Source organism: Pinus tabuliformis, chromosome 3_2 (genome assembly GCF_031772625.1).
Source record: "Pinus tabuliformis cultivar Carrire ecotype Pingquan chromosome 3_2, CPIR1, whole genome shotgun sequence".
In the NCBI taxonomy this organism is placed as follows: domain Eukaryota; kingdom Viridiplantae; phylum Streptophyta; class Pinopsida; order Pinales; family Pinaceae; genus Pinus; species Pinus tabuliformis.
The window spans coordinates 1,269,534,406-1,269,562,097 of NC_142302.1; the positions used below are offsets into that span (position 1 = coordinate 1,269,534,406).

A 27,692-nucleotide genomic window follows, 5' to 3' on the forward strand; every position below is an offset into this window, starting at 1 on the left:
TGGATGAGGCATTTGAGGCTAGTTATCTATGGATCATCATAGGGCTATTGGTTAGCATGTTGAAACAAAAGGAGACAATTTTTCTCCTAGGGGTTACCCACATGGATGGGTAATAGTTCCAAAGTCAATTTTTAATTTTTATGTAAAAAGTAACGAGTTAGCTTCAACTATAAAGATTAAACACATTCAACTTCAAGCAACCCAAGAACTGGTAAATTGACTCAAAGGTTCAAGCAACAACTATAAACAAGCATACTTGAAAGAAAATCGAATCGCTATTGAAACAAACTCAAGGAAAAAGTACTAAGTGGAGAATTGAAATGCATAATGGATGTTTCCAAGTGGTGGGGCGAAGGCAAATAGGAATAATTGACAGGTTGGTAGCACCCTAGCGTTTAATCCCCCACTGATATTGTAATTGTAGTTAAATATATTAATGATGCTTGTGTGAGTATGTAAATGGAAATGGGTTAAAAAAGCCCAAAACAATTGTTAATTATATTTCAATAATAATTTATGAAGATGTGGAGCCTTGATATGGACCAGGAGAAGCTATGAGAGGGGAGGGAAGCCAGCAAAAGGGATTAATGGAATGAAACCTTGCCAATAAGTCTATTAGTTAAACCAAGTATTCATAATGTCTAAGATTGTGAACTATTTAAGAAAATATCTAATGGGAAAGTATTGTAGTAGCTTCTATATTTATGGAAGTAGTTGGGCTATACCCCAATTGTCTTATCCAAGGTATGGGCAAAGTGCCCATTTAGGGGCTTCTGCGGTCTAACCAGAAGCTTCTGATTTGACCATGATTTGTAGGTTTGACATGAAATCTATTAAAGAAGAATTCCTTAAAAGAAGAGAAACCCGTGAAAAGAAGAGAGGAAGAAATTAGACGAGCAGTGGGGGGCAGGGTGCAAGACACACAATAGTGTGTGCACCCATGAGCTTGAACCGAGGAAACTTTTGTGTGTATAAGGAAATAGAAACACATGAGGATTTGAGACAAAACATCTTGTGTGTTAATTGTGATTCACCTGCTTTTGTGAGAGAAATCAATATGGAAGTCTTTAACCTGAGCTAGAAGGCCAGTAATTGTTGAGGAAATTGTTCAATATAAGCACAAAGTATATTGAAAAAGGAGAAAGATTGACGAATTGTTGGATCAATGAAGGACTCCCTTTGTGCTTTGCAAACCCACTGAGACAACATTATGAATGATAACAAGCCTTGGCTCAATAGGATAAAAGACTCTCATAGTGATTTTTGTGTGGATGACGGAGAATGACTTTCATCCTTATACCTTTGGTAGCTGAAGAAGGAATTTTCTCCTGGTGCTTGTTGTGTAGACCAATTGATAAATCATCCATAACAGTTGGGTAGACTTTGGGCTTAGTGGGATTTCAAGAGAATTGATGAGTTTGACTTGATGAAGGGGATTGCTCTTCATGACTCCACCTTGTAATGGTTGAGTGAGAACTTCCCTCATGGCGTCATGGTCTGGCTCGAGGGTGGCTAGCTGCAAAGGATATAATAGACAACTAAGCCTGTGGTTGGGTGGAAAGTGGCTCACCGTTCATCATTTGCGGGCAACATTTGATCTTGATCAGATAAGTGCTCTTATGGGCTTTAAATCTGTAATCAAAATCATATTCAAAATAGAAATGATGTTGATAAATTATGTATATTTATGTGCTTGCTTACTGAATAGACATTTTGGTCTATGTAATACATGATCATGATATGAGATTGTGAATTTGGTTGTGATGGCTGTGTAATTTTCACATGCCTTCCTATTGATCTTAATGTGCTCTTATGATATGTTTTCATGATTTTGAGGAGGGGAATGATAGATTCTCAGTCTTTGTTATTTTTAATATTGATGGTTGTAGTAGGCCTTTTGTCAAGTAAGATATTATGGCTGAGAAGACAAGGGATGTTAACCACTCAACGTCTTGGCCAACCAAGATGGTTGGTTGGTTGTGAAAGACTCTTAGTGAGTCTCAACCAAGGGAGCTTGGTTTGCTCAAGATAGGCCACAAAAGCTATGAATTTGTTATTTATGATTGGAGGGTCCTATTGATTATGTGGAACTAGATGTAAGAGTAAATCCTTGACTATAAAGTGGAGGCTCAAAGGAAGGAGTCCTCAGAGAACATCTGATGTAAAGTGTTAAAGAGTTCATTGAAGGATTTTTGTATTGGTGGAAAGCTTGCTAAATGTCTTGAAGTGGGTTGGTGTGGCCTTCTAGGTGAATGTGAATGGCCTTTGCTAGGCCAACTATGGGATTGAATTGCTATGTTGTATCCTTGCTTGGACTACTGATTAGTTGAAAGGAATCCTTGTTTGGGATAAGAAGGCTTGAAGGCCTTAGATGTGGGAAAACTGTGAATAGTAGCCTCCTTTGACTCTTCGGAACAAAAGCTTGGTAAATGACTGTGAGATGAAGGATTTTGGATGCCTTCATTGTTGGAGAAGACCTCTGTTGTTGCTTCATGAGTCTTCTAGAGTGTTTTTGCTTCGTCTGGATAAGAAATTCAACCCTAGGAGTAGGCTGGGGTACTTTGTTGGAAACCTTCAATTCCCTAGAAAATCTGGGGATTGAGTTTGGAAATTTGGCGATTGGAGGTTTTAGCCTCAACCCTTGGTCACATGGATTGGCAAGGGGCTGTGATCGAGAGCTTAGCGACAAAGGGGCTTAAGCATAGAGGTTTGTTAATCCATAGTTGCGGGGGAGCACCCACCCCCCCCCCCCCCCCTCGAACCTGCTCCCGAATCGCGCTCGGGCGGGAGCGGCTCCGGGCGAGAGCGGCTCCGGAGCAGCTCGAGAGCGCACTCCCTAAAAAAATTTGCGCTCCTTGCCTTGTTCGGGAGCGTTTGAAGGAGCGATCGCTTCGTCGCTCCCGGAGCGATTTTTAATGCCTGGGAGCGATCGCTCCCGGGCTTTAAAAATCGCTCCGGCAGCGATCTGACGGAAAAAATTTCCGTGGACGCCAAAAAAATCGATTTTTTCTTTTTTTTGGTTTTAGAAGGCCAATGGGCCTAAAAAAATTTCATTGTTACTTCATTGAGCAAGAGTTTGGAGCAAGAGAAGGAGCAAAGGAGTGAGGAGCAAGTGCTGAGGAGCGAGGAGCAAGTGCTGAGGAGCGAGGAGCAAGCCTGCAGAGGTAAGTAACTTAGTAATTTAGTTAGTTTAGTTAGTTAGGTAGTAATTTAGTTAATTTAATTTAGTTTATTGAGTTTAAAAATCATGATTTTAAATTAAATTAATAAATCCCAATAAATTAAATTAATTTGCAGATTCAAGAATCAAAACCCTACAAACATCAAACACCATGGACCTGGCTATATTTCTTGGCATTTTCCTCTTCCTGGTCCCTTTTATGGTTATTATGGTGCTGGAGAGTAGGAAACGGAGGGGCCAAACTCAAGAGGGGGATGAAGAAGCTGGAGAAAGTCAAATTGGTGAAAACCCCGGTGAGGAGGAGCTGGAGGAGGGTGAACATGACCCTCAAAAAACTAAACAAGACCAAACTCCATTGTGGAAATATGTTAACAGGGCTGAAACAGGGAGAGGGGGTGGAACCACTAAATTTCATTGCCCCCATTGCAACACTGATTACACAGGTTCATACACCCGTGCTAGAAGACACCTCTGCGGGAAAAGGCCATGGGATGGAGACAAACAAATAGGAATCAAAACTTGTACAACGGTGTCAGCAGCAGATAGAGCCAAATACATAAGGGAAGAGGAGGAAGCCCAATACAGATCAAAAAAATCAAGGGGTTTCTTTGAACCAAGCTCACAATCACAAAGAACTCCTTCAGCATCCTCCCAAGGCAGTGGATATGGAGGCACAGGGTCATCATTTTTAAGGCGTAGAACCATATTAGATTTCCTTGATGAGGGGAATCAAAACTTGTATAGCGGTGTCAACAGCAGATAAAGCCAAATACATAAGGGAAGAGGAGGAAGCCCAATACAGATCAAAATAATCAAGGGTTTTCTTTGAACCAAGCTCACAATCACAAAGAACTCCTTCAGCATCCTCCCAAGGCAGTGGATATGGAGGCACATGGTCATCATTTTTAAGGCGTAGAACCATATCAGATTTCCTTGATGAGGGGTGTAGGAATGATGTGGATTCAAAGGTTTACATGTTTCTCTATGCATGTGGGATACCTTTCAATGTTCTTCGCTCACCTTATTGGCACGAAATGGTTTCTGCCATAAATGATGCCCCTAAAGGATACAAGAGCCCTGGGTATGACAAGGCAAGAACCGTTGGCCTTGATCATGAAAAAGCAAAAATATCACATTCTTTGAATAGAATGACAAGTTCTTGGACTGACCATGGGGTGTCCATTGTATCTGATGGATGGACAAATGTAAAAGGCAAGTCATTGATAAGTGTTCTTGCTGTGTCTGTTAGTGGTCCCATCTTTCTAGCTGCACATGATTACTCAGACAAGTTCAAGACCGCCATCAACATTGCAGAAGCATTACTTGAAACAATTGAGCGTATTGGCCGATACAATGTCATCCAAGTCATCACTGATAATGCTCCTAATTGTAAGGCAGCGGGAGCAATTATTGAGGATAAATACCCCAACATATTTTGGTCTGGATGTTTGGTTCACACATTGAACCTTCTGTTGCATGATATTGTCAAGAACAAAAATGAACAATACCAATGGATTGGTGTTTTGTACAAGAAAGGCAAACAAATGATAAAATTTATTACAAATCATAGCAATACCCATGGCCTTTTCCACAGTCACTCGAGATTGGAGTTGTTGAAGATTGCGAAGACCAGATTTGGTAGCTATTACCTCACCTTCAGGCGCCTTTTGAAGGTAAGAGAGGCATTAGCTAGCATGGTATCAAGTCCACATTGGCAGGTATTAAAGGAAAGGGCTACAAATGTAGCTGACATGGCAGGTTTTTTAATGGTGGAGGCCGCTCTTGATGGGCAGTTTTGGACAAGTGTGAGGAAGGTATTGGATTTCACCAAGCCAATTTATCACATGATTCAGTTTGCAGATACAGACAAACCAATGATTGGCGAGGTGTATGAGCAAATGGATACCATGTTGGGGGAAATAAAAGACATTGTTCATAATAGAGATCCCAACTTGTACAAACTGATTCATGATTGTGTGTGTGAACGGTGGAATAGGCTTAATCTTCCACTACATTGCTTGGCGTATATCCTTACGCCAAAATACTACTCTACATCTTGGTTGGGCCAACCTGCAGCAGGGGGTGGGGTTAGGAGTCAGGACCAAACCCCATTTAGATCCAGAGGTAATTAAAGGATATTTGGAAGCATTGCAAAGTTGGTACCTGACAGGGAGAAATGTGCCGCTGTGCGCTTTGAAATAGGCAGATACTTCAGTGGCACTGGTTTGTATGGTAACTTCCATGCAATGGACGACAGAGATAGATTTGATACTCTCACATGGTGGGAAACATATGGCGGGCATGGACTTTTGCCAAAATTGGCAAAAAAAGTTCTTTCACAGGTTGTAAATACTTCTTCTGCACAGAGGTGTTGGAGCACCTACAGCTACATACATAATGTGAAAAGAAACAGACTCAATGAATACCGAGCAGAAAGCTTGGTTTATGTGCACTACAACTTGAGGTTGTTAAGTCATTACTGTGATTGGGCTTATGAGGATCCCACATATAAAATTTGGGACAATCACCCAGAGGATGACAATTTGGAGGATGGCATTGTACATATTGAAGAACTGGAAGAGGAACTTGTAAGGGATGAAGATGAAGCAGCTGCAGCAGCCATGCCACCTTCACCTCCACCTCCACCATCCAGTAGCAGTGCTCAAGGTCCGAGTCTTGTTCCTTTGTTGTCGCCACCTCCATCTACACCCTCACGTGGAGGTTCTAGTTTTGGTCGTCGGTCTGTGTGGGAGATTCCTAGAAGACCACCACGACCTGCTTATACTCCTGGAGACTCTTGTGGCAAGGGCCACATGTAGATTCTGATTTACAGTTTACTTGTCTTTTTTAGTTTCTATTAGACTTTAGTTTTCACAACTATTGAGTTTTGAGTCCTTGACTCTTGACTCTTGACTCTTTCATATCATAATGATATTTTTTGTAAACATATATCACTGTGACAATGAAAATTTGAGGTTTGAAGTTGGGCCTTGGCAATTATAACTCATTGGTAATGATGTGAATTATGAATATGATGCTTTGTGAAAGACTAAAGTTGTTTCATTTCATTTCATTATTCATGTTTCATTTTATAAATTTATAACATTTCATATCATGTTAACAGTTAGAAGTTACGATTTAGAAATATCTTAGATATTACTTCTTGTAATGGTTAAACTTAGCTTACAAGTACAACTTTGGTGATCAATGATGATAAATGTTATTGAATTTTCAATTTTGAAAGCTTGAAGTTGAAACTTTAAGATTGAATTTGATGAATCATGATTCATGAGACTCAATATGTTGCAGTTGTAATATGTATTTTACTAACTTGTGGACATGGTTGATGACGATTATAATTTCTAGAATCTAGATGATTGATGTGATATGGTTCAATGATCAATCTATGTTATTTTATGTCTAATTCATCATTCTACATGTTTTTGTTGACATCATATATGTATCAAAAATTAAAAAATATAAAATATATATATATTTTTAAAAAATCGCTCCCGGATTCGCTCCCAAACTGGGAGCTTCTGAAAATGGTCGCTCCTGCTCCCGTTTTCGCTCCCGCTTCCCGCTCCCGCTCCCGCTCCCAAGCAACTTGGTGTTAATCAGATCAACCTTAGGTTGTCGAAGACCTTTCTTAGTTCTCTTAATGGCCAGGTGGCCTAGTGTTCTATTAATAAGATCGACCTTAGGTCATTTGAGACCTTTCTTAGTTTCCCTAGTGGCCAGTGGTTCGTCAATTGGACCAGAAAAGAGAGGAGATTTGGATTTTGTTAAGTACAGTGTACATGCTTGGAATTTGTCAAGTGACGACACTAGCGTCTATTGAGGAGTGGATGTCCAGACACCCAAAAAAATTGAAAAGGGTGATTTATTGGAAAACCCGAATTAGGATGCCTGCACAATAGACCATGTGGGTAGTACGTGGAGTTCACGTGAGTAGTACGTGGAGTACACGTGATTACTTTTGGACCATATGGTAGGTGTGTGATGACGTGGCATGATGATGTGTCGCATTGATGTGGCATGAGGTACGAGTCTGGGTGATGTGGCATGTTGATGTGACATGCGAATTGGGTATGCCATGTGGTGTGTTGACATGGGACAATGTGCCAAAGGAGATGACATGGTGACGAATGTGGTACTACGTGGTCGGGGTGATGATGAATCTGAAATTTGGAAACCCTAAGTTTTACAAAATGGGTTTTTTCTAGATCTGGATGAATTTGGAGAAGTTAAAAGGTCCGGATATCCAAATGAGCGGAGGTTTGACTCGTGTTGACAGATTATGACATGACATGGTTCTGATGAGGATTAGAGTGGTGTAGTGCCACTGTGGTGGAAGGCCTTGTGGCAGATCTGTGGAGGTGCCATGGATGTCAGATGTTCTAGTTAGTGGAACTTTGGAAATTTGCAATTTTATTAAAGGGGGATTTTTTGAGTTTTCTCGGATTAGAATGTTGATTCGGTTAACCAAGCCTTTTCTTGGATCCAGATGGATTTGGAAGTTCTAAGATGGTAAATGCTGTGAGATGAAGGATTTTGGATGCCTTCATTGTCGGTGAAGTGTTGCTGTATGAGTCTTCTGGATGGTTATTGCCCAATTCGGAGCATAAATTCAACCCTGAGAGCAAGTTAGAGAAGTCCGTTGGAAGCCTTCAATTCCTTGGAAAATTTGGGGATTGGAGGTTTTAGCCTCAACCCTTGGTTGCGTTGATCAACAGGGGGTCGTGACTGAGAGCTTACATCTATGTCACTTGACTCAAGTCAGTAGGGGGGTGAAGCTTAAGATGGCCTTCTAAACATATTGCTTCATGGAGTTGAGAGTGGGCATCATTGTTCAACCCCCTTACATGCTACAACATTGGATGCACATGCTTATGATCCCTCTAGGATAGTTTAGAGTGGGTTCACAATGGCTTTGAGTGGAGGTTGAGCATCAAAATCCATGGGAGGACAAGGTTTGCTAGCTTTGTTATATGTGCGAGACAGATACAAGGGAGTACTTTATTATTTAGTGCCCCATCTACTATGAGATAGAAAGGGATTTAATTGCCTTTTCAAGGAATCTTAAATCTCCTCCATTTTTTCTTGCTACCTAAACTAATGGTGTTTAGTGTTGCTCATCAGGGAGGCACTTGCACTTTGATCTTCCACACTTTCATAAGCTCCTTAGCTTGGCACTACTAGGATGATCACATCCTTCTTTTCTGTCCTACCAATAGATAGGGATAACAGGAGGCATGTTAGTATAAACAACATTCCAGTATGGTTGAGATCCATAAGATCTAGAGGGCCCTTCTTCCTCTACTAGTGGGATAATAGAACAAGATTTGCTAGCTTTATCATATATAGGAGATAGTTACAAGGGAGCACTTTATGATATAGTGCCACATCTACTATCTGATGAAAACGGATTTAATTTCCTTTTCAATTTATCTTAAATCTCCTTCATCTTTTTCATTACTTGAACCAATGGTGTTTTGCCTTGCTCATTAGGGTGGAACTTGGATTTGATCTTCCATGCTTTGGTTAGCTCCTTAGCCAAACACTACTATGATGATCACATCCTTCTTTTCAGTGCTCTTAATAGATAGAGGGATACCATGAGGCATGATGGAGACACCATTTTAGTAGGGTCGAGATCCATGAGACTTAGAGGGTCCCTCTTCCTTTACTAGTGAGACACTTTTAGATTTGTCGACTCAAACCTTGGGATAGGTCTCATTTTCTAGTAGCTAGTACTTTGCTTCTATACCTTAGCAACAACCCACTTCCTCGAGACAAAGTGACACACTACAGACCAACCCTTCTTCCAACTATTTTGGATGGCCTTTTATCACGTTTTCTTTCCTCTTTTGCCTTAGATGCTAGGAGAGGTGCACTTATAGAGGTTGATGACCTAGAGGTGAGCAACTTTTCCTCCTCTTTAGGGGACATGTTTAGAAAGCCTCAAGATTTCTTCCCTCTTCCTTGTACCTTGTTTCAAGGCATTCCTCTTGGGTATTTGGATTTTGGCTCTTTGCAATCCATGTAGATTAGGTTTGTTTTTGGTTTTTGGTTTTATATAGGAGTGGCCCTTGCATTCCCATAATGTATTCATAGTACATACTATTGTACCTTGCAATTCCATTGATCTATTTGTAGTCATTTGTTGGAAATTAATAAATTTATTTATTTAAATATCTCGTTTATCTATTTGATACATGTTATTTTGTAGTAAGTAATCCTCCATTATTTTGGACTAATAGTGCCTTGTTGCATTTGAGGAATTATGTCGTGAACATAAGATAATGGGGCAGTTACATATTTATTAAGCATGCATACTCTTTCGTATTTGTGTCCCAAACTAATTTTTAACTTCCTTAATAAGAATTTTAGTCTTCACTTTCAAATTTCGTTCATTCTCCCTTTTCAAAGTTTGAGCCCAAGTAGCCTTAGGCACAAGATGTGTTGACATAATAATTTTATTGCCAATGATGGCATGGATAATAATACCATATATTGTGAAGATGCGACATCCATTCTTGTTGTCAGTGGTGATTGCAAAGAAACGTGGGACATGATAGGATTATTCAACGATTGGCCTTGAGACTTCTACAACAAAATTGGTTTTATCAACATTATTATTGTGTTGAGAGTTGCACTATATAGCTTGGGTGGAAGAGATGTCACCTTTGTCTATGTGTAGCACGAACATCATCATACATCAACAAAACATAATATATTTGGAAAAAAGCTAAAAACTAATATTTCACTAAGTATTTCCTCTCTATGTATTCAATTCGTTGCTCGAATGTTTCATTTGGAAAAAAGCTAAAAACTAATATTTCACTAAGTATTTCCTCTCTATGTATTCAATTCATTGCTCGAATGTTTCATGTGGATGCAATACCTTACAATTCTAGCATATAATTTAAGAGTTCTAAGCATAAAGAGAATGAAAAACATGGTCGCCTCCACATAGACACTACGATTTCCCTAGTGAAAGTTCATGAAGAAATGCCTCAAGATAGTTTTGAATGCTACAAAGAATTTCAATACCACACACTAATATACTTTAGCTTTAATTGCATTCGTTTTCTCTTTCTGAATAAAATACTTCTTATGACTTAATTTTTTTTATGTTGAAGTGTTAAATTATGGTATGTTCTATGCTTAGAGCAGTTTACTTTTCTTTTTATTAGCCACTGATTAGCAATCACATATACATTAAGTAAAGTGTAGATAGAGCATTAAACGATCGACAAAAAACAAGCCAAGACAAGAGACACAAGATGTGGCGGCTAGCCAGGGACAAACCCCAATGCAGGGAAACCCTTTGATCAAATCTTCTTTTATCTTCAATAGTTCAGCAGAGAGAAATAGTACAAAATCAGAATTCTGTAATTTTATATCAGCAGTAGCAAACCCTAGATCAACAAAGTCAAACTTAGTCAAACGAAATGAAATTGACCTCCAATATGCTTAGTCAATTTCCCGGTCACTAGTCCTCGAACAGCCTGAAGAAGCATCCCATAAACAGCGCAAAAAACACAGTCAAACTGCGGCCCCAAACTAGGGCAATCAACACTGGTCAAACAATAGGTCAGATCGCCTCGGTTTGCGTGCCAAAATCTGCGGCCTGCTTAGGAGAGGTAGCCACACCAAAACCACACTCTTCTAAGGTCAACGCTGGTCAAAGAGACCTTCATTAACTTTTGCGTCCTCCTTTCTGCGTCCTCCTTCTTCCTACATGTGAGCTGCTCCTTGTGTAACCCAAAACTAAGGAGAGAGAGAAGAATGAGTGAGATGATATGAGTTGATAATGAATCAACCTCACTTGTACTTAAATGATTTTTTGGGCATGTGTGCCACACATTTAGCTGCTGGCCGACCTTGACAATTTGTCAAGTAAATACAAATAAATTCATATCTCCATAAATACTTGTCGGAATCAGATGACCTTTAGATCAATCCTACACCTCTCGACAAGAGGAATCTCGGAAAAATATCAGCGGCCATAAATAAAATGACCCACATGGAGTTTGGCCCTAGTTGCCAATTTTAACACTCCCTCTCAACTAGCGAGAACTCCATCTGCTAATCCGTTTGACTGTCGGTACTGTCCAAACGATCAAATGCACTGCTGGCTCTGCTCTGCTGAACTATGAAGAAGAAGAAATGATCGAGGATGTATCATACCCTCCTCCACTGACCCGAAGTCAGTCTCAGAGTGTGTCCTACCACTCCCACTGATCCCAGATCAATGGAGGCCATCTTAGCATAGGGAGTACGATAGATACAACAATGCGTCTATCTATGGTACTACTAATGGTCCCTAACCCTATTTCCCTACTCATTGATCAGATGTGAGGTACTTCCCATGAGTCCCAAACTGCATGGGTAGGATGCCTCGACAGGAGAACTAATTATCCTGTCCATAGGAGAACGAAACATCCTGTCCCATAGTCGCCACAGGAGAAGAACTAATCATCCTGGCTCATAGGAGAACTAATCATCCTGTCCCACAGTCGCCACAGGAGAACTAATCATCTTGGCCCACAGGAGAACTAATCATCCTGTTCCACAGTTGCCATGGGGTGTCACAGGGGAAGGTTAAATCTTTCACCCTATACATAGTGCACCACCAGGGGATGGTGAGTCGCCCTGTGGTCGCATGTCGCTCCGTGTGCCCCCCTAGAGCTCCTAGAGCTCAATATATGCATCATACACGAACCTCATAAGAGGGTCTCTCAACGACACCAAGTCGTTCTCGGAAAGTCAAGAATTTGACCTTTCCTAGGGGCTTTGTCAAAATGTCGGCGACTTGTTCATCTGTACCAATATGTTGGGGCCTTATTGCTCCCCCCTGTACCATATCCTGGATATAGTGGTACCTGATATCGATGTGCTTGGAGCGATCATGAAATATGGGATTCTCTGATAAACGAATCCCGCTCTGGTTGTCACACAGGATCACGGTAGTATCCAATGTGAATCCAAAGAGCTCATTGAAGAGCTTCTGTAACTAGATTGCCTCACAATAGGCCATACTAGCAGCAATGTATTCTGCCTCGGCGGTGCTCAAAGCCACCGATTTCTGCTTCCTACTCATCGAGGCAGATCCCAAAGAGAAACAGCACCCCGAAGTGCTCTTTCGGTCCACCACATTGCCTGCCCAATCAACATCGGTATATCCATGTGGTCTCACATCTCCGACATTGTATCTCAAACAATGTGTGGTTGTGCCACGAAGATATCTCAACAGATTCTTGGCACCAATCCAATGTGTGTGGTGAGGCTCAACCATATGTTGACTCAATGTGTTGACTGTAAAACATATATCTGGACGGGAGTTCACCAAGAACATCAATGCTCCGATGAGTTGATGATACTCGGTAGCATTTTGTAAAACAAGTCCGACAGCACTACCGCTTAACTTCTTGAAGTCAAGCTCCATCGGGGTAGTCACGGGCTTGCAGTCCACCATACCGAACCTTTCCATTATTTTCACCACATATTTTCCTTGAGATAGGAAAATCTCCCTTGGTTTCTGCCAGACTTCTAGTCTTAGGAAATAATGCATCAGTCCTAGGTCCTTCATCTCAAACTCAGAAGCCAACTTCCTCTTACATTTGTGAATGAGAGGGTCTGCACCTGTTAGAAAGAGGTTGTCAACGTACAACACCAGTATGAGAGGTTTGTCATCTTCAACCTTAAAGTAAAGGTTAGGGTTGGCTTCACTCCTAGTGAATCCCAACTTCATCAGGTAGCTATTGATCCTCTCATACCACGCTCGGGTTGCGTGCTTCAGCCTATAGAGGGCTTTCTTCAACCTACACACGTGAGATTCCCGATCATGAATCTCAAATCCTTCGGGTTGTTCCACATAGACTTCCTCTTTGATCAAACCATGCAAGAACGCGGTCTTGACATCCATCTGATGTAGTTTCCATCCTTGCGAAGCAACAAGGGCTATGATCGAGCGGATGGTGGTATATCGGGCACTAGGTGCAAATATCTCGTCGTACTCTATTCCTTCCTTCTGAGAGAAGCCACGAGTGACAAAACGAGCCTTATACTTTTCAACACTTCATTAACTGCATGCTTTATCTTGTAAAGCCATTTCGAAATGACCACTGCGTTGCCCTGGGGTCTGGGGACCACATCCCAAGCATCGTTTTTCATGATGGACTCATATTCCTTAGTCATAGCATCCTTCCATACACTATGCTTGACAACTTCTACAAATGATGAAGGCTCATTTTGGATGATCGTGCTCATGATGGTCAAGTATCCCTGATACCTGGCCAGCTTCTTACTTTTCCGGAAAGTCCATCTGGGTGCAATGTGTCCTTTAGCATCATCAAGTGTCCCCCTAAGCCGTGAAGGCCTTTTCCTAGAAGAGGAAGGCTCTTGCAGAGGTGGATCAATAGGATCCATTGGTTCTTCCACATCAGGCGTCGTCTCATCTTCCTTTTCCTTTGGTAACCTGGTGTTAGCTTCTTTAGATCCCCTTTGAGTAGGAAGATTGTCAACTTTGCTAAGAGCCATATCTTCGTTAAAGGTGACATCATGGCTAATCTCGATTTCCCTTCGACCAGACACATAGATTCTATAGCCCTTAGTATTTTCGCTATAGCCCACGAAGATTCCTTTCTTCCCAGATGTACCCAATTTATGCTTTTCCTCCTTCGGCACATGAAAATATACAGGACTTCCAAAAATTCTAAAATGAGATACGTCAGGTTTCTTACTAGTGAACATCTCTTCAGGAGTCTTGGAACCCAATGCTTGATGAGGGCATCGGTTTTGCACATATACGGCGGTATTCGCAGCTTCAACCCATAGAAACTTCAGAAGTCTTTGATCATGGAGCATAGCACGGACAACTTCCACAATCGTATGATTCTTCCTTTTCGCCACACCATTCTGCTCAGGAGTATATGGTGTTGTAGTTTCCCTCTTAATGCTAGCCTCTTTGCAAAAGTCATGGAACTCATTGGATTCATACTCAGTCCCATTATCAGTCCTTAAGATCTTGATCTTCTTTTCGGTTTGATTCTCAATCAAGGCTTTGAAGTGACGAAACCAAGTGAACACTTAATCCTTTTTCAAGAAGTATATCCAAGTCTTGCGAGAATAATCATCTGTAAAAGTGAGGTCATATAAATATCCTCCCAAGGAGTTCACAGACATCATACCAGATATGTTTGAGTGAACCAACTGCAATATATCGAAGGTCTTGCTTTGGCTTGAGGGGAATGGTCCCCTTTTGAGCTTCCCTTCGGCACATCCAGGACATACACCTTCTTGCTCTACTCAGAACTCGGGCATCCCTGTCACCATTTGTCTTGCATTGGGTAGAGCTTTATAATGAAGGTGAGCAAACCTCCGATGCCATAGTTCGGACTGAAGTGATGTGTCACAAGACATGACACCTAGTGGACTTCCTCCGACTTGATATAATGAATCGACTCGAAACCCAAGAGTGAAAGCTTCTTTAAAATTCTTTTTCCATACACGTACCTTGCCATCGATGAAGGTCACCTTGTAGCCTTTGTCTTCCATTGCCAAAACGGACACCAGGTTCTTTTTGAGATCAGGTACATATAGGGCTTCTTGCAAATGAATTATATTACCCTGATTCAATTGAAGAGTGACATTCCCTACGCCTTTCATGGGATATTTTGCGATGTCCCCAAGAACAATTTCCAGGTTGGTTTCATTCTCTATTAGATTAGAGAGAGCTTCTTTGTAACCAGTGAAGTGCCTTGAGGGAGCAGTAGTAGAGAGGGCCGCTGCTAGACAATATTCATCTTGCTTATTGTTAACAACTTTATATTCATACCTGGAGTTTCTTGCCTTCTTGAAGGGTTGTCCTCTTCCTTCATTTCCGGCATTTCTTTTACCTTTGCCATTTGACCTGCCATTCCTTTGATTGCCTTGAGAGTGATTTTGGTCATTGTCATGGTGTGAGTCCCTTTTATCAGGGCACTCCCTCGCATAGTGGCCCATTTTGTTGCAATTGTAACGTCGTCCTTTTCTTCCACCCTTCGGTCCAGCCTTTCCTTTGGATTTAGTCCCAAAATTGTTTCTTCTTTTAGCATGAGAAGAAAAGGCAGAGGGATTGCCTTTAAGTGTGGGCATTTCTTGCACTTCCATCCTTGTATCTTCTTGAATACATCTAGCCATCAATTCCTCAAGTCCTGGGATGACATTATTGTTGAGAAGAGTAGTCCTGAATATATACCATTCCAATGGCAGTCCTCCAAGAGTTGTGATAGTCATTTCCCTGTCATGAACTACTTCCCCAATAGATAGGAGATCATTCTTGATCTCGGTGATTTTTAGCTTATTTCTAAGGAACAAAACTTGATTTGCATCGTTAACTTTAAATAAACTCACCAGTTTATCGTAGATTTCCTTGGAGGTGGTCAGCTCGGAAACATATGCCACCAGGTGCTTGTTGATAGAGTCCCGGATGATCTTCTTTGCTTTGACTTCTCCCTTGGTCCACTTGCTTCTGGCAGCAGCGGATGCATTTGATGGAGGCGCAACAATATTGCCTCTTACATGGTCCAACACTTCCTGATCTTCTAAGGTCATATCGAGAGACATCTTCCATCCGTGACAGTCAGACTTCTCACGAAGCTTGTTTTCGGCGGGGAAGAGTGTTGAGGACCCCATGAAGTTTTTAGGATAGCCTTGCCAACCTTCAGTGATTGCTCTTGCTCTTGCCCTTGCTTGGGCTTTGTCTTCACCTCAGCTCTGGTACCATGTTAAATTATGGTATGTTCTATGCTTAGAGCAGTTTACTTCTTTTCTTTTTATTAGCCATTGATTACCAATCACATATACACTAAGTAAAGTGCAGATAGAACATTAAACGATTGACAAAAAACAAGCCAAGACAAGAGACACAAGATGTGGCGCTAGCCAGGGATAAACCCCAATGTGGGGAAACCCTTTGATCAAATCTTCTTCTATCTTCAATAGTTCAACAGAGAGAAATAGTACAAAATTAGAATTCTGTAATTTTATATCAGCAGCAACAAACCCTAGATCAGCAAAGTCAAACTTAGTCAAACTAGATGAAATTGACCTCCAATATGCTTGGTCAATTTCCTGGTCGACTAGTCCTCTAACAACTTGAAGAAGCAGCACATAAACAACCCCAAAAACACAGTCAAACCGTTGTTGATTGAAGTCATCTTGTTGCCCCAAACTAGGGCAGTCAACGTTGGTCAAACAAGAGGTCAGATTGCCTCGGTTTGCGTGCCAAAATCTCCGGCTTGCCTAGGAGAGGCAGCCACATCAAAACCGCACTCTTCTAAGGTCAACACTGGTCAAAGAGACCTTCAACAACTTCTGCGTCCTTTCTTTCTGCGTCTTCCTTACCCTTTTGCGTTCTCCTTCTTCCCACGTGTGCGCTGCTCCTTGTGTAACCCAAAGCCAAGGAGAGAGAGAGAAGAATGAGTGAGATGATATGAGTTGATAATGAATCAACCTCACTTGTAATTATATGATTTGCTGGGCATGTGTGCCACACATTTAGCTACTGGCCAACCTTGACCATTTGTCAAGTAAATACAAATAAATCCATATCTCCATAAATACTTGTCGGAATCGGATGATCTTTAGATCAATCCTACACCTCTTGACAAGAGGAATCTAGGAAAAATATTAGCTGCCATAAATAAGATGACCCACATGGAGTTTGACCCTAGTTGCCAATTTTAACAAGAAGGCATTCTATATAAAAAATGTCGCTCCTCATCAACAACCACTATGGGCATATACTTTAGCAACTAGAAACAACCACAAAGGCTAGAAAAATACTAAAATAGTCATTTCTCTAGGTGCTGAAAACACCAAAAAAATAACACTGTTGAGGCCTATAGGGACACATAACAACATCATTGTATTAATAAATATAGGCCAGTTGGTCAAGGCCAAGATAACCTTGAAGCAATGATGGGTACAGTGCCAATTAAAATAGTCCTTACTCTAGGCGCTTAAAACACAAAAAAAGACACTGTTGAGGACACATAACAACATCATTGTAGTAATAAATATAGGCTAATTGGCCAAGGCGAAGATAACATTGTAGTGATGATGGGTACAATGCCCATGTTAGGCAAAGGATCTTTATCATTCGGATTGGGGCCCCACCTATTAATGGTACCCTTAATAACAAGTAGGTAGGTATCCATCCATCATTGTCTTGTTCTAATTTCTTCTTGATGGAAATGGCTACATCTAATCGAGGGAACTTGTTAACATGGGGCCAAGGGGTAAGTGGCTAGCTAAGGTGCTCAAGATAATGATGTTCATTGCATACATCAACTAGATGACCAACACTATGGTGTAGTTTGTTGCTAGATCTATGAACTAGATTGAACTAGGTTGAGTTTGAGCATCTTGAGGGACTTATTTCATGGTGCAAGTAGTCACCCCCAATATTCCGGAAGCTTTTGAAGATGCCCTAGCTTGAGCTTGATATTACTAGCTAGCCCCTGAGTCTACAATTGGAGGTTTGCATAAAGCAATGGTTCGTCAAACAAGTAAACATGGAGCTATGGCGAACTTTTTAAATACTAGAAACATTTCATTAGAAAAAACAAAATTGATATTCTAACAAGTTGCCATGTTGCATGAAATTAAAGGACCCATGTATGCTTATTACCAAGAAGAGTGGATTTATAGGAAATATGGATGCGGGGGACGTTGATAACATAGGTTTGAGGCCCATTTCCAACATGATTTAGCAAAAGGGATATTACCAAAACAAATGTTTCATTTCTCTTCCTTGTGATGGAAGGTGCACTTTGGTTGAATGCTCCCATATACTTAAGGTGTTGGCTAAGAGGAATGTTGCCTAAAATATAGGATCAAGCAAGTAATGTCCTTTTCTTTTCACCATAATGCTTTCATATAGTTTGGAACTGATATAACCAAGCAATATGATTAGAAGCCAACCTCCATGCTTTATTCAATCAAACATTTAAAATAGGCTTGGTATTCAACCAATAATACCCATTATCCCACATATGCCTTTTGAATCCTTTCGAATAATTTGACCTCTATTCTCACTACTGAGCAGATGGGGGTCTTTAGTAATGAGCTCTTGAACCTTTTCAATATATCAACCTCTTAATGTTGTCCATGTTGGATTTCACTTTCAATGTAGCCCTACTTTGCCAATATGGATCCAAGCATCGAAAAGGTCTCTTGCATTAACAATGCTCCTCTTTAGAAGTGCTTGGTTATAAGCGATGCAATTTTCGCCAAAGGGCTTACAATTGAACAAGCTAAGTGGTGATTGCCAAATACAATGCTCATTAAATGAGAGGCTTGTCTTCATTGACTTTCTTTTTTGGCTGAAGTGGGGCTTGATAGGTTGTATGCTTGAAGTATTTGAATTCACATACCTTGTTTCATGGTGGGAAACAAAGTTTGATAAGGATAAAAGGGTGATTCACCTTGAAGAAGTTGGAAAAAATCTTGCGTGCTTAACACCAAGACTTTTCAAAAAAATGTCACGACATCGGCTCCATGTAAGGATTTCAAAGTCTTTGAGGCAAATGAATTTATCGAAGGTCAAGGTGATTGTAGTGAAATTTTAAGAAGTTTTCCAAGAACCCTTCTCCTACCTTGATGGATGCTGCTCAAATTTAGATAAATACGTTAGTTGACCCCTATAAAGAGTTTGCATGGTTGTTAGTAAGAATAGCTGGTCAATTTTTTACAGAACATGTAGCTACATATGTTCTTTACATTCTCCATCGTTCAGTTAAGGAAGGAATCATATTTGACTGGGCTACTAGTATCATTTCCAATAAATTTCCTAGCAATTAGGGAATTTTGAGAGTTCCAAAAGATTATTCATGTCTTCTTATCTTATTTATGCCCTTGTCTATGTAAATATATTTAAAGACCTACTTGCTACTCAAAATGTGAATATAGATGAGAACCTTGCTCAATTTTGGTATCTTGTATTATGGAAGCACGATGGTCCCTTTCATTTCCATTAGGCTCAATTTTTTTTCATAACATAGTTCAAGGGAATGGGTTTTGGTCCTACTATGAACAAGATCTTTGTTAAGTCTCAAGCTTTTCTTCTAGGAAAAGGCATTTTTGAATGCTAGGAAAAGTTTTCTTACATTAGACTCTATGGCTTTTGTTAGGCCAAGATGGTAACTCTTGAATTGATGCATTTCATTAAGATGAATGTAATTATATACAATCAGAATGGTGACCCTTGGGATTCACTTTCTAGGCTCTCTTCCTATTCTAATTTTTTATTTACATATTTACAAAATTCTGTCCAATCCCAGAGGATTAGGTGTCCAACATCTCCCCCTAATTTGAAGGGGTGTTTGTAAGTCCAAGCATCATTCCGAATCTTTCAAACTTTTCTCTTCCATGTGCTTTGGTGAAGATGCCTACAATTTTCTTATTTGTGGAACAATGTCGTAGGTGAATGGTCTTGGCCTCAACATGATGTCAAATAAAATGATACTTTATATTGATATGTTTGGTTCGATCATGGAATTTTGGATTCTTGGCCAATTTAATTGTAGAAGTATTTTCAATGAGAAGAGGAGTAGAGTGCTCTTATGGTGCGTCCATCGATAGTACTACTATGGTCTCTAACCCCATTTCCCTGCTCATTGGCCAGATGAGAGGTACTTCCCATGAGTCCCAGACTGCATGGGTAGAATGCCTCGACAGGAGAACCACTCATCTTGTCCCTAAGTCGCCACGGGGTATCATAGGGGAAGGCTGAGCCATTCACCCTGTACACAGTGCACCATTAGGGGAGGGTGAGTTGCCCTATGGTCGTGTGTTGCTCCAGTAAGTACCCCAAGCCCCTCCGAGCTCCCAGAGCTCAATGCATGCATCATGAAGGACCCTCATAAGAAGGTCCCTCAACAACTCCAAGTTGTTCGGGAAAGTCATAAATTTGACCTTTCCCCGGGGCTTTGACAGAATGTCTGCGACCTGCACATCAGTCTCAAATTTCAATGCGATAGAGCCTCCCCGCTCATTGACGTACCATATCCCAGAGAAGGTAGTATCTGATGTCTATATACTGGAGCAATCATAGAATACGAGATTCCTCAACCATTGAATCCCCCTTGGTTGACACAAAAGATCACAGTGGTATCCATCATGTGTACAAACAGCTCGCTGAAGAGCTTCTGCAACCAGACAACTTCACACGAGGTCATACTCGTAGCTATGTGGTCTCAGTGGTGCTTATAGCAATCGGCTTCTGCTTCCTGCTCATCTAGGATATCGAACAGAACCCAAAGAGAATCAACACTTAAAAGTGCTCTTGAGATCCTCCACACTGCTTGCCTGGTCAGCATTCGAATAAACATGCAGCTTCATATTTCAGGCAATGTATCTCAATCCATGAGAGATTGTGCCTTGAAGATATCTCAAAAGATTCTTGTCACCAATCCAGTTAGGCTCAACCATATATGAGCTCATCATACTAGCTGCAAATCATATGTTCGGACGGAAATTCACCAAGAACATCAACGCGAATGAGTTTATGAGACTCAGAGGCATTTCCCAAATCTGGTTCGGCATCACTACCATATAACTTCTGAAAGTTAAGATCCTCGAGGTAGTCACGGGTTTGCAGTTTACCATTCCACATCCGGAATCCAACTCCCTCTTACTTCTGCAAATGAGAGGGTTTGCTCCTGTTAGAAATAGGTTGTCCTCAGAAGGTGCCGGTATGAGAGGTCTATCATCCACAACCTTCAAGAAAAGGTTTGGATCAACTTCACTCTTAGTGAATCTCAGATTCATTTGACAGCTATCAATCCTCTCATACTATGCCCGGGATGTTTTGCTTCAAGGCATAGAGGGATTTCTTCCACCTGTATACATGAGATTCGCGATCATGAATCTCAAACCCCTCGGGTTGTTCCAAACCTGTGGACCTGCTACATGAAGGGAATGGCCCCCAAAGGTATGGCTCAACACTTGAAGACTTGCTGGAATGAGAGAATCAATTCTCTAAAACAATTTTTTATTGCTTGTGACAATGTTGCTACAAATATGACTGATGTATTCTTTAGACTTGTTGACGGAAAAGGAATTAAATGGCATGCATATGGCGGTTGATGCAATGTTTTTTTTAACATAAAAGAGTACTATTTTTGTATTAATCTACGCCCGGACGCGGCAAAAAGAACGGGAGACTTACAATTCATATACATTGCCATCAATGGGCATCCTTTGTTTGCAGACTGACTATCCAAGCCCATTTTCCTTTCAAAATTGCAAAAAGCCACTGAGCGACTACAAATTTACTAAAATAGACTTTACAAAACTGCCATAGTAACAAAATATATTTAAAATTCGACATGATAAACAAACACGATAAGCAGATTAGTCATCAAAGTCAGTTGGTCAGTTGAGGTCGATGCCAATTGTTTCTCAGCTGTTTGAGAATTCTGCATTGCCAACTGAATTTGGAGATCGTCGATTTTGCATCTCAGAGCGTCGACCTCATCTTCTAGCTGTTGGGATTTTTTTTTTCTCTTTTCACAGACCTCCTCTCTGTTGCTGAAGACTTTTCTGAAGTTCTGCCAAGCCCTCCCGCAGTTGTGAGTGTTCCCTATCACAAGACCCACAAGCAGGAGGGGAGTAGGAGGCCAGAGGGGGGCACTTTTCCCACTTCATTTTGGAGCGGCCAACCATCCTACCAGAGCGCGGGCTTCGGTGACCCCAGGAGCCAGCTTCCATGTCGTCCAGAGGAAAATTGTGCAAAGAGGAATTTTACCTGGAGGGACAATTAATTGTGAAGCTTAGCAACCTTTCCTAGTGGACCAATTGATGAGGACGTACAAAGATCCCAACAAAACCCAAGATGTACATGCAGTAGCAGGTCCTTTCAGAGTGGGACTCGACTGTATGCAATTGACACTCCCCAACAATTGACTCGACTGTATGCAATTGACACTCACCAACAATTGACTCTCCCCGCTCGACCAAAGTTAACAACAATTGACTCTTGCCAGACTGATGGAAAGATCTACCCTCAACATCCAAGATTATCCACTGACAACCCTGACTCTGCCAAAGAGTCCTCTCTCCTACGACCCTTTGGGTATTGTTAGACACATTCATATTCCTATTGCAGAGGTTAAGACAATTATTCAACAATTGATAGAGCTTATTGAACAGAAGCCTCATGTGGTTTTGAAAGGCGATAAACTTACCTTCGGGATCCCACTGCTCGGCCGTGATTGTCGTGTTACCTGAAACGACTGTTGCCTTAAGCAATTTGACCTTCACGTGCGCGAGCCATCTGATCCATACTGGGGGAAGTAAATGCGGCTCCCTCTCTCAGAGATTGCGCATGGAAATAACTTGATTATTCCTGCTACGGACCTGGATACGAGGAACGACTTGAAGAGTTCCCACACTTAACATTTCCTCTGCGCCAAGTGGCCTAACCTATTGAGGATTGCAACCACGAGTCGAGTGAGTAGGAAGGGTATTACTCAAATGTTGCTAGATGGGAGGGGAGAGGGGGCACAAATAGGGAGGGAGGATGTGATGGAGGTAGGGAGATCGGGAGGAGGGGTGGGGCGGGGGGGAGGAGGGGTGGGGCGGGGGGGTGGCGGGGGCGCAGAGTTGAGTGGGCGAGAGAGCAGGCCGGGTGAGGGGGGTCAGAGGGGAGGTGATGTGGAGGGTGGTGAGGAGGCGGGGGGGGGGGGGAATGGAGAGGGGAAAACAGGGAGGAAGGATGATTTCGCTCGAGGGGAGGAAAGGAGGGACAATAGGAATTAATAAAACCTTTGTAACCATGATTTTTGACTTTTGGGCATGATCCTTGTTGAAGGAGGAGAATTTTATTATCAAAATTGGGACTTTCATGCAAATATTTAAGGGATGGGTAAATAACCATCAATTTCATTGACCTTGTTGCAACCTTCTTTCATTAGGCAAGCCATATTGGCGTGCATATCCGCTTCCTTATTTAGGCTTCTTAGAATGTGAAAAAAATTCAGATTCCCAAAGAGAGGGAGCATGCCAAGGGCTGTCTTGAGAATCTGATTTAGCTTGTTATTCTGGGATGCAGACTTAGAGCTCATGTGTTTTATGACCAAGAGAGAATCACCCAAGATATTCATTTCCTTAATTCCTTTTGATGAGCTAGATTGAGTCCAAGATATAATCCATAGGATTTCACTTGCTTGTTGGTCTTCTTTCCCAAGCCCCAGGCATAACGATCAACAGTTATTCCTTCAGGATTAATGAGAATCCCTCCCCTTCTTGTCACCCCACAGTTGATGCAATGTTAACAAAAGAAAGAATGAAAGAAAAGTTGGATGAAATGCATGTTTTGTGGATAATCAAGAAAACATGACACATCAGTGAAGTGTTGAGTTAGATGATATTGAAGAAGAATTCTCCAGTGTCCAAGTAAAGCATGAAATAAACATGGCACCATTACGAGATAGAAATTTCATCACAAAGTGGCTAGAAGTTGCTTTAATATGTTTAATATGTGAAAAATTGTTCTTCATAGAAGCAGCTAACTAATGTATTGGTTTTTGAGGAGTTATGATAAAACAATGACCATTGTAACTTAAATTTGTACAAACTTATTCGTAGACTCAAGTAATGTTGCTTTAGACGAGTAAACAAAACATGTCCTAATTTCGAATTAAGACATGCTCTCGTACTTTTGGGAGTTATGCTGCTATGTCCAAAGTTATATATATTCTCATCTTGCATCGTGCCCTCATACTTTTGGGATTAATGCTGCTATATCCAAAGCTCTCTCCCCATATATATATATTCATCTTCTTTAATATAATAATCATAATAATCTTGCATCAGGCACAATTTTCTCTCTTGTTCCAATCTCTTTGCTCAACGCTTCAACATGAACACAACATACTATTCTCAAGCTCATGGAAAAACAAAATTTGTTAGCAAATATTTGAACGGTTACCACCTAATATATAAAGGTAATAAGTAGACACAGTGGTTTAAGTGGCTTCACATTGTTTGGTACTGGTATAATATCACATTATACCACTAAAGGGTTTCCTTATAAGGCATTATATGGTTATGAACCTCGGTTTTTGAAAGATTGGTTGGTACTGGTATACTATAACATCATACCGCGAAAACGTTTTTACAAGGCATTATATGTTTATGAACCTTGGTTTTTGAAAGATTTTACTCCATTGTTCCAGCAGCAGTTGAGTCTCTTCAAGAAGTGCAGAACGTTCTTCCTACTCTGAAGGATAACCTTACCCTTGCTGCAAGAATACAATGAAGCAACAAGCCGATCAGTTTATGACAGAACATCATTCTGAAGAGGGAGACATATTATTGATATGCTTAGAGCCCTATAATTATCTCGTTATAATTTGTGAAGATTGAGATAAATCGTTCATCCTTCAAAACTTAGTTTTTAGCCTTGGGAGAACATTGGGCTGCTGATTTATGTATAGCTGAAGATAGATGTACATGTTTAAGAGAATATGGTAGCTTTATTGTACATGTGTTTAAGAGAATATGGTAGATTTATTTTTACTGGGCTCTTTGGTGACGTAGATCTCATGTTTTGTGCCAACTGTTCTTGGTTCCATGTTAGGTTCAATTTGCAACTAGTTTCTGTTGATGCTTCTTTGGGAAAAGTCCAAAAGCAAACTGCAAAGGATCAATTCTTAGTGTTGGTGCTCAATATCTCGTCACAAAAAGGAACAATGTTTTTTTCCTTCACATACTATAGAATACTGTCATAAATGGCTGATAATTCTTCTGCATATTTATTTTTATTTTTCTTTTTGAACGACATTTTGAATACTTACAGGTTACAGGTTGTATGTAGAATAATAATAAAATAAGACATGATAATTTTATTAATATCCAATAAATGACCGCAACAAGCCGGTCAATGGGATTAAAGGGTACAGCAATGAGAATAAAGACATAAAAATCTAAGGTACATGAAAATGGAAATGAAGAATTCTGAAACCAAACGAGTCTATGCTCAGTATGAAAGAGAGGATTTCAAAATAATGTACTTTGTCTGAAACGTTAAATTAATTACAATTCTACTTCTCCGGCGGGTCATGAAAGTCCTCAATACATATTGTCTTACCTCCTCTGTTATCATCGAAGATTAAGGTTCCTATTTCCGTATCAAGTATTTTAGTTTGAGCATGCAATGTATTCGATAAATTCAGAGTTGTTTCATTTGCCTTTCTAGGAGTCTTTATAGCTTGTAACAACAGATTTCAGTGCACCCAAGATGGATGGTTGACATTTTGCCACGTTCTTCCTCAAATTCACTTTCTATCTTGCCATGTTTCACATTTGCATTTCGACTAGTTTATTTTTTAATTCTGACTCCTGCTAAATATGATGTTTCAGTGTCATAATGGGCATACGCTATGTTCGAGCTGTAAGTCAAGAGTTCATAACAAGTGCCCTACTTGCAGACAAGAGCTTGGAGACATAAGGTGCTTAGCCTTGGAGAAAGTGGCGGAATCTCTTGAGTTACCTTGCAAGCATTACAATCTTGGATGCCCGGAAATTTTTCCCTACTACAGCAAACTTAAACACGAGGCCCTATGCTCTTTCAGACCATACAACTGCCCCTATGCAGGATCGGAATGTTCTGTCGCAGGTGATATTCAGTCTCTCGTGGCACATCTAAGGGATGATCACAAAGTTGACATGCACACAGGTTGTACTTTTAATCACCGCTATGTAAAATCCAATCCACGTGAAGTTGAAAATGCCACCTGGATGTTGACAGTGAGTACCAATGTGAAGAATTTTTTCTACTTTCACTATTCTGATCCTACAAGTTGCTTTTGCTTGTTAACACAACGAAACATTTGTTACTGTTCCATTGAATATTTTGGTCTTGTTTAGTTATTCCCCTACCATTTTTTAAAAATTCCTGGGTTGATTATTTGCAGGTCTTCCACTGTTTTGGACAGTACTTTTGTCTTCATTTTGAAGCCTTTCAATTAGGTATGGCGCCGGTATATATGGCTTTTTTGCGTTTTATGGGAGATGACAATGAAGCAAAGAATTTCAGCTATAGCCTTGAAGTTGGGGCCAATGGAAGAAAAATGATCTGGCAAGGAGTGCCAAGAAGCATCCGAGACAGTCATCGGAAAGTCCGCGAGAGCCATGATGGGTTAATTATCCAGAGAAACATGGCATTGTTCTTTTCAGGTGGAGATAGGAAAGAGTTGAAGCTAAGAGTCACTGGGCGAATCTGGAAAGAACAGTGAAGCATAAGCTTGCTCGCTTTTAGCTGGGGTATTAAGAAAAGCGTAGGTTATTTCTAGATAATAATCCCTTCAGAAACATCATTCGAATTATTTTGTAAAGCAGCAAGTTTACTTAGGATTGGCTTAAAAAGATAAAGATAATTTCTGCATGTTGGAAGCAGATTTTGTTCAGGTAAGTGCAGACCAGGTAATATCACGTTGTATTCTTGAGATTTTCTATGCCTACTATCCTATTTCTATTACAATATGATGGGTGGGTGTCATGGCCTTTGTTTTCAGATTTATGGCATTACTGAATATTGCCATTGTTTATTGAATTCTGACATCTGTATAGCTCGATTCTCCTCAATGGCCAGTAGCCTGCAAACCCACACGGTCAGGGGCTAGAATCATGTAAAATTGGTTTGTTATTTTGTTGGGGACTGCAAAAGCTTCACACGTGATTTACTTGTTCTCACTCTTTTATACCGGTAATAAACAAATGACTTTTTCCTGATGTCAAGTGCACAATTTTTGTTCTCTCAAGCCAAAGAATGAAAGGACTGATATGTGTTTGGTATGTTAAAGCTTCTTGTGTTCAAGTACAGTGGAGAGAGTTTCATACCATGAAGGCATGGATCACATGTTGAAAATTTGCAGGGTCGTAGTGTTTATCATTAAAAATGCCTGCAAATATTTTTGACATGAATGAAATCACTCGGAAAGATCAGAAACCAAGTTGTCACCTGCACTAGGTGCGGGTGTCATTGTGTCAGAAATCGGTATTTGTCAAGCCTTGATATTAAAGGTACGGATGTATCTGAATCAGTATGATAATTCCGTCATCACTACCGTATTGCCTCTCTAGTGATGGGATCAATGAAAGTGTAGGTCAAAGAAAGGACGAAGGACAAGAAAATGCTTGACATTTAGACACCCTTTATGTTGTATAGATGTCATCCAGATGCCCTGCTTCTTGTATGATATTTCTGTAGCATAAGAATTTTTTTCTTTTGAAAACCTATTTTTATTTTTGTAAAGTAAAAGTTTAAAAACCTAGAAAAATAGCATATATATATATATATGACAATTACAAATTTTGTGAGAAAATTCAAGGGATCTATATATATATATATATATATATACTCAACAATATTGATAACATTTGATTAGACTAATTATACTAAAATATTTTATTATATATAAATGAAGAGATCAACAAATATGTTGAATCCCAC

At 40.4% G+C, this 27,692-nt stretch overlaps 1 protein-coding gene across 1 annotated transcript in view; it reads left to right on the forward strand.

Annotated features, from left to right (window-relative positions):
* LOC149185368 (E3 ubiquitin-protein ligase SINAT5-like) overlaps positions 1–26,971 on the forward strand; it is a 56,676-nt gene extending 29,705 nt beyond the window's left edge. Inside the window, exons 2-3 of the mRNA XM_089417912.1 lie at positions 25,601–25,987; positions 26,155–26,971. Of these exons, the coding sequence (XP_089274038.1) occupies positions 25,601–25,987; positions 26,155–26,475 (708 nt within the window). The 3' untranslated portion in view covers positions 26,476–26,971. The remainder of the gene's footprint in view (positions 1–25,600; positions 25,988–26,154) is intronic.
* The last annotated feature ends 721 nt before the right edge of the window (positions 26,972–27,692 follow it).